The sequence below is a fragment of the Panicum virgatum genome, chromosome 1N (assembly GCF_016808335.1).
Source record: "Panicum virgatum strain AP13 chromosome 1N, P.virgatum_v5, whole genome shotgun sequence".
NCBI lineage: Eukaryota > Viridiplantae > Streptophyta > Magnoliopsida > Poales > Poaceae > Panicum > Panicum virgatum.
Genome location: NC_053145.1, coordinates 65,737,132 through 65,744,420, shown reverse-complemented (window position 1 = coordinate 65,744,420; position 7,289 = coordinate 65,737,132). Strand labels below are relative to the sequence as shown.

At 43.0% G+C, this 7,289-nt stretch overlaps 2 protein-coding genes across 2 annotated transcripts; one reads left to right on the top strand and one right to left on the bottom strand.

The window, feature by feature from the left end:
• Nucleotides 1–512: 512 nt before the first annotated feature.
• LOC120657609 (NADH dehydrogenase [ubiquinone] 1 alpha subcomplex subunit 9, mitochondrial-like) lies at nucleotides 513–4,902 on the bottom strand. Its single transcript, XM_039935975.1, has 12 exons — nucleotides 4,668–4,902; nucleotides 4,494–4,602; nucleotides 3,362–3,426; nucleotides 3,199–3,284; nucleotides 3,036–3,120; nucleotides 2,883–2,953; nucleotides 1,986–2,117; nucleotides 1,720–1,835; nucleotides 1,462–1,585; nucleotides 1,298–1,366; nucleotides 1,090–1,210; nucleotides 513–1,004 (listed from the first exon to the last, which is right to left on the bottom strand). The coding sequence occupies exons 1-12, from the start codon at nucleotides 4,777–4,779 to the stop codon at nucleotides 868–870; spliced, it is 1,227 nt and encodes a 408-aa protein (XP_039791909.1). The 5' UTR covers nucleotides 4,780–4,902; the 3' UTR covers nucleotides 513–867.
• A 153-nt stretch (nucleotides 4,903–5,055) lies between these two features.
• LOC120657610 lies at nucleotides 5,056–7,189 on the top strand. The gene is made up of 4 exons (XM_039935976.1): nucleotides 5,056–5,332; nucleotides 5,760–5,830; nucleotides 5,941–6,073; nucleotides 6,836–7,189. The coding sequence occupies exons 1-4, from the start codon at nucleotides 5,167–5,169 to the stop codon at nucleotides 6,922–6,924; spliced, it is 459 nt and encodes a 152-aa protein (XP_039791910.1). The 5' UTR covers nucleotides 5,056–5,166; the 3' UTR covers nucleotides 6,925–7,189.
• The last annotated feature ends 100 nt before the right edge of the window (nucleotides 7,190–7,289 follow it).

Below are 7,289 nucleotides of genomic sequence, written 5' to 3'. Positions count from 1 at the left end.
TTTGAAAAGTGAGTCCGTAAGTTTTCTATAAGCATAAGGAATAAGTTTTGGAGCTCCTAAGTTAAAGAAGTTCATTTGATATGAAGTGACGTACTATAGCAACTGGGTTCAATGGTATTTATGATTCACCATTGTAATCATTTTGTCTTGGTGCGTCATTTCGTTGAAAAGTGGACTTATAAGTTTAAGCCTTATGATCAAGGGAGAGAATGTTAGAAAACTGTGTGATCTGTAAAACTTAAACAGTGGTTCATTAAATGATCTATAGTAAACGATAAGATAAACTAATGGAAGAAAACTAAAGAACAGGAATGAACGTTCCTGTCCCGTTCTGATCAGGAACCAACCTAGAGATGTCGGTCTCCCCAGTGAGCCTCGGTTATAAAAGGAAAAGGGGTGAAACCCCATTGAGATACCCGATCAACTATCGAGGCCATCACCGGGGTTTTGTGACCAGCTCAAACACACACACATACACAGAGGCAAGAGAACAAGAATGAGAAGAAGAAGAGTGGCTCTAAAGATCAAAATATGCATTTCATGTCCTTATGTGGTTCCATTTTGAGCTAAAGATCCTAGAACATCTAACACTGAGGCCTCCCCACAATCGTGTCATCGTTGGAACGGTTCCTCTCTTCACTTGTTGCATCCAGCTCAAAAATTTTGACAAAAGAAGCATCCGAGCGTTCTTATTGATGTAAAAACAAACAAGGAGCAGGAGCCATGCATGGAATTTGGGTCCTGCCCACGGGTGAGGCAGCCGGCGGGAGCAGCTGCAGCGGCGACAGATCGCCAGACAACAAACACAACAATGCATCTGCAACTAAATGATTATGAATCTACAGTGCCTTCAGGGACGGAAGGAGGCTACATCTCAGAGCTCCTCATCTTCTCGCTCACAGTTGAACCGAAAGAAGGCCCGCCCTTCCGGTAAGACATGAGGTACTCCACAGGGTACCCCTTCAGCTTCTGAGGCATGATGCCCAGGTCCTCGAAAGTGAGAGCTGCAAGATGTGTTGGAACAGTATGAGCAAGATGCAGTGAATAAAGTAAAATTGAATGTTACTTGGTTTCAGATGATATCCTCACCATCTTCAGACACGAGGTTATCCACAGAGAATGCATTGATCTGATCTAGGTTGAAAATAGAAGGGGTTGGCAGGGGAAATGGTACTTTGTTTAGCAACATTTCCCTTGGAGAAGCAATAGCCTGCATTTCAGAACTATACAATTCAACAGGGGAGTCTTAAAAATGCCCAGTTTTCTGGTGAACATGTGCTGGTAAATAAATTCATACCCTTGCAACAGGAAGCGGAACATTGACATATCGCGGCCATTCACGGATTGTCTCATACATCAGCTCAGCCTGTTATACCCAATCACAGTCACATCTCCTTTTCCTTCTCAAATCCAAATTTAAATTTTATCCATCGGCACAACAAAGGTTGGAGTAATAATTACCAGCTCATGGACAGTGTATATCTCAGGTCCCCCAAGCTCATATATCTTCCCCATGCTAGTACCATCATCCTTGAGGGAGTTGACAATAGCAGCAGCAACATCAATCACATAAACAGGCTGAATCCTGCAAAAAGATAGCATCCATGTAACTTACCTGCTGGTAAAGAACTTCTAAAATGTATGAGAGTAGATTTTCATTCTCTAAACTAATTTTCAGGTCAGGCATTTCGAGAACAGGCAACAGGTAAACTCGATTACTTTGCAGTTCCTCCGCCAACAAGCGGGAGGAAACCCCAATTCTTCGCGAATTGTGCCCATCTGTTCAAAATTCGATCTTCTGTGCCAATCATGGTTGCAGGCCTCATGATTGTAGCCTGTTAATGCATAGAAACAAGATTCCAGTTAAACTCATTGCTTACAGGAAAGGGGGATATTATTTACTATTGACATTGGCCTTTGGATGGTTCTGAAACAAGAGCTTATCATCCTCTGCGGTGTGACTAAAGTTGAGAGCAGGCGATCACCTCAGGAAATTCATTCAAGATTGATTCCTCTCCTGCAGCTTTTGTCCTCAACATTCTAGATTCCGAAGAGGGTGATGCCCCTAGGCATGAAACCTGGATAAATCTCATGATACCCCCATGCTCCTTAGCAATCTGTGCAGAATCCAGAGCATCAGGTTACTAGCAAGGCACCGGAGTCTTAACAGGAGTCCAGTTTTCATATTGAAAACAGAAGTACCATAAATGATAGGACAATTTTCAATTGTTTGTGCAACATGAATAGTTAGTGGCTTTAAGAAATTATGTAATAAGGATATCCTCAGGGCAAAACTCTTGCACAAGTAGCGGTTAGATTCCATACCAGAACCTGCCTATATGGCCCTAAACTAACAGACCAACAAGGCAATGGCGTGGCTCAGTGTGAGGAGAGATAGATTCTTCACTTTCGAAAGGAGTAAAGCTATACAAGGAAGATAATAAGAGATATACAAACTGATATTAACAAAAAGGCCAGCTACAATTACCCAGTCAGAAAATGACAATACAAAGCTAACATAACTTTGATTTGGCATGGATCATGCTAGATCTGGAAGCAACCTTACCTAAGTTAACTAAGCAGGTACAATTGGAAATCAATAACCATGGGTTATGAATCCTGCCAGGTGCAAACCTTTTAGCAATATGCAAAATAATGAGATTGGCTGCCTTGTGACATGATCTCTGTGTGTGAGCCAGAGCCAGAAGGCCCACCACTAAAGTTTTTCACTACAGCTGGGCACCAAATCCTAGTTTTCAGCATCCCTTGCAGAAAACAGCCTACATAGTTTTTCTTTCCCCCAAAAAATATTTCTACAAAAAATAGGCAGCATGTTTAGAGAGCTGCGCAGGAAGTAAAATGGATGTGTATACAGAGCATACCATAGCAAGCTGTTCAGCCATATGATGGTTTACTTCTTCGAAGCTGTAGTTTCTTGTTTCATACTCTCGTCCTGTTAACGTGGAGTTAACAAAGTCAGAATAAGATTTGATCATGAAAAGCTGAATACAATATGCATCTCAAGTAAAACAAACCTATGAGGTTAACAACCACATTTGACTTGGCCATAACAGCCTTAATAGAATCAACATCTCTTGGATGGTATTTCATCGGCACAATCTGCCAGAGGTTAAAATGATGGAAAATAAATATATAGAAAAATGAGTTAATTGCTGAAGCTACTTATTAATATTTTACCTGACCCAAGTCACCCATAATCTTCAGGTGCCGGTGACAATCCTCAGAACCTCTGAATGGGACAAGCACTTGAGAACCCATCTTGGCTGAATAAAATTTAGTGTTTGAGTAACCCCTCAATTTATAACTCAATTTATATAGCATCATAGTCTTATCATCTCACCAAGCTGGTGCACAAGATAACGCCCAAGAAACCCAGTAGCTCCGAACACCGTAGCTACAATCCCACTGTAAAAGGCCAAAATAACATCTGCTCAGTACAAACAAAGATTATGATTAAGGCAGCTTCAAACTATGACTGAAAAACTCTGGCCTTCGCCTGCCGATATGGCAGATGCAATGATGGAGTAATCGTGCTGGACCAAATTATATCAGCACATCGCACATACATACTCTAACCTGAATCCCTAATTCAAGTCTTTACTGCATTGCAGTGCACAAGATGAATGTCACTGTAGCATTGCAAAATATGAAAAGCAGCCCAGACTATATTGCAACTGTTCAGATTCTGTGCGAAACCAAACCAAGCAATGTTAGGATCCATCTACAATGTTAGGATCCAGACTAAAAATTCCCAAAACTTCAAAAGCTACATGGATCAATGCATCTACATAGTCTCGCACATGCTTATAGAGGCTAACAGTATAACAAACAAGGTAAAGCTATGTTCACATATTAACATAAGTATCCACCTGCTGGTGAGACAGTGCTAGCAGAGCACTCGAAAATCGAAATGCGAAAAGGGGTTGCTAATTTGGCGCATGAAGTAGACCAAGAAGCTAAAGCCATAATTTTTCAGTAGCCAAACATTTGCGAAGAAAAATCAACAAAAAAAGCATAACAAATCTGCAAGTAGCACTCCTAAGATTGTCTCAAGTTTTAATATATATATCACACCGCAAGCTTTGGCAACTCTAATAATGAGCAAAACTGTACTTCAGAATTTTCCAGGTTACACATTATAGAGTCATCAGTATGTTTCATAGCAGGAAAAGTTAATGGGACACACGTTTCAAACAACAGCTACTACACCAATCAATCAATTAACTAAATTTTGATGCACATATTGCCAAGTGTTTTAACAGTATGAATTACATGTATGAGCATCAGAAAGGTCATGTCTAGGCACCCCATCAATGTTTGGCAGTTCAAACAGATCACGACATTAGATGAATCTCACTCACAATAGACTAAATCGCCTTCAAGGACAGACCCGGATACACTGCCGCAACACTTGTGGCCATTCAATTTAAGAACAATCAATTGAGAGAGAGAAAAAGGAGATGATTCTTCACCTGACAGAAGACCTCCCTCCGGTGCCCTTGCGGACGAGATGCCCCGATCCCTTGACCGCCGGCGCCCTCGCGGACGACATGTACCTCGCGCCATCCGCTCCACACAACCCTGGAAGGAAATTGCCTCTAAGATCTACCCGGAGGGGCACGCGCGCCGAGGGAAATGGTAGCTACCTTGGGGAGTGAGCCCGGGCTGTGAGGCGGATCTGAAGGCAGCGATGGCGGCCGAGGTGGAAGGGGAGAGGTGGTGGTCGAGGAGGTGACGCCTCCACGCCGCCGACTGCATCGTCGCTGTCCTTGTCGCCGGTGGACGGTGGTGGTGGTCGGCGGGGGAGGCGAGTGGTGGTGGCGACAACGACGACGAGCACGGCGAGACAGAGAGAAAGGAAGGTAGGGTTGGGGGCCCTTGGCCTTGGGGGTGTCCGAATCTGCCAACCCGAGGCCCAAATCAATGCCAGCCCATTACTGGGCCAGGCCCATTTCCATGCGAGCTTCGGACGTTAATCTGGTCCGTTGGATGAGAGGAGGTGGACGGTTCAGATGATATGGACTGGGCTGCTGGTCAGGCTGCACGCTGCAGGTTGCAGCTGGGCAGATCCGGCTCACCCTGGCTGATTTGCTCGTCGGCTTCATCGTCTTCTCCGGCGAGCTCTACGGCGGCGCCGTCGAGGGGATGGACGCCCAGTCTAATTGGAGAGCGGGGATGGCGGCGTCGAGGATCTCGTACAAGAACGCCACCATCGCCGTGTGCGCCTTTAACCTTCTCGTTTCTGCCCTCCTCCTTCACAACAACTACTCGTCCTGGGCGGGCATCCCAGGCGGCGACCAGTTCGATTCTGGTATGCTACCGTAATCTCTTGCTCGTACTCGCCCTAAGTTTTTGTTTTACTATGGTTATTTCGATGGAGAGATGTGTTCGGTTTGCTCCCATTTTAGTAAACGTGGGGTGCGAACTTCTGATTATACAGCCCAGCACAAGCGTCCTTTTCTGGTTAGCGAACTAAATCTAGAGAATCCACATGAACCTAAGATCATGCTTTGTCAAGAAAGGACGCTGTTAAGGTTATCTGTTACCCTGTGTTTAGCATTCTCTGCTCAACTGTTAGTCCTTGTAGCCATTTCGCTGCTGTGTCTGCCTGTGTGGTCTGTATCAGTATATAAATGTTGCAATTTTACCAGGGTCCTTCTTGGATTGAGGTGGTGCACTTCACTTCCATTCTTTGATAACTGAATTCATCCTAAGTACTGGATACTACTATTATGCAGCTCAGCTTCGGTATATATGGGAATCAGAAGAGTTGCGTCGTGCTATGGAACCAGTGGATTTGATTAGAAGAGTATGTTTCCACGCGCTTTGCTTATAGTGATTTGAGAAAGAAATGGGGATGCACACCAGTTGCTGCATAGAAAATTTTATTTTTGACAATTCTCATTGATTGTTACATAGGTGAAGGAAATTGAGCAAGAAGCTTATGGTGACCACGGCATGGCAACACAAGATCCTAAGCAGACTGCTGCTGTTGATTTATCAAATAGGCTGAAAGATTTAAGGGCAGGGAACGATGGCAGCAGCCAAAAAGGTTTTCTTCCACCCACTGCTCAGTCCTTTACTTCCTGCAGATTTTGGGGAAAGCATAATTGGATCAATTTATTTATTTTCTGCAGTATGTGTGAGGATTTGATAAACATGGTACATTTATCAGAACAAATCATAGATAATCTGTCACCATTTGCTTTCATACATGGCTAAAGCATCATAATCTTTGTAATGATGCCATACTACTGTCAATTTGTGGCCCACAGTTTTTAAATGAATACATTATCAAGGCTGACAGATTCTACTACTACTTCCTCACTTGTGAAAACAATTTAACCAGTTGTTTTGTTTCAACTGGATTGGCAGAAAAAGATGATTCTTTTCTTGTCGAAATATATTTTACTCGAACATCTTGCTGAAATATATCTAGATGTATTTACAACTCAATGTTGCATACCGTGGCAGCTGTAATCGATTGCCCGTAGTTTTGTTCTATGGTTTAAGAATATCCTCCCAGGAACAGAACACCAGATGTAGGTAGAGTCAACTAACTTGAACATGTATGTCAGCACACGGATAGAGCAGAAAAAAAAAGAAATGATAGCGTTGTCAGCTCTGAAGTCAGCATATGTGGAAAATAAGCTTTTGTTTCCAGTGTATGCAACAGAATGCAGTTTGTAACTTGTTGCTCTTGAATGGTGATTTGTAAGTGGTGTTAGTCCTTTGCTACAGCAGCTGGCAGATTTTTCTCCCTGTCGCTCTTCCTGTGAAGTTATCTAACGTGATGTTTTATCAACATCTTCAGCTCTTGAAGAATGGCGTAAACGGAAGATGGAGCGTGCAAGGCAGCGAGCAATAGAAAAGAATGGGACATCCAGTGCAAAAACACTATGAAGCAAGAGAAGTATTATTCAGCACAAGGGATTATGTTAGAGGTTTGGAGTTGCTGTGGTATGCATTCAACTCTGTCTGTTCAGCCTAGTTGAGAGAAGCTGTGGTCTCCGTGTCTCCCATGCTTGTAAATTACAATGTATCAGTATCGATTTTCGTTGTAAAAAATGGCTTCCTTTCCCCTGCTCACGTAATAATTAAAGATATACAGCAAGATTTTATTGTTTCAAGTCGTGTGAAGAGGTGCAAAAAATTGCTTCACACTGTATCCTTGTAGTTATGGGAAATCAAACTTTGGCAGAGTTGAACTGTTTTCATCTGAAACAATTCCCACCACACATATCAATAAGAAAAAAAAAGAACAGTTC

Excerpts from the sequence above, each read along its gene's own strand:
- LOC120657609 (XM_039935975.1), bottom strand. The coding sequence starts at position 4,779 with ATGCAGTCGGCGGCGTGGAGGCGTCACCTCCTCGACCACCACCTCTCC. Across the intron at positions 3,427-4,493 it reads GGAGGGAGGTCTTCTGTCAG|TGGGATTGTAGCTACGGTGT; the intron begins GTGAAGAATCAT and ends GGCCTTTTACAG. Across the intron at positions 1,836-1,985 it reads TCTTGAATGAATTTCCTGAG|GCTACAATCATGAGGCCTGC; the intron begins GTGATCGCCTGC and ends ATGCATTAACAG.
- LOC120657610 (XM_039935976.1), top strand. The coding sequence starts at position 5,167 with ATGGACGCCCAGTCTAATTGGAGAGCGGGGATGGCGGCGTCGAGGATC. Across the intron at positions 5,333-5,759 it reads CGGCGACCAGTTCGATTCTG|CTCAGCTTCGGTATATATGG; the intron begins GTATGCTACCGT and ends ACTATTATGCAG. Across the intron at positions 5,831-5,940 it reads CAGTGGATTTGATTAGAAGA|GTGAAGGAAATTGAGCAAGA; the intron begins GTATGTTTCCAC and ends ATTGTTACATAG.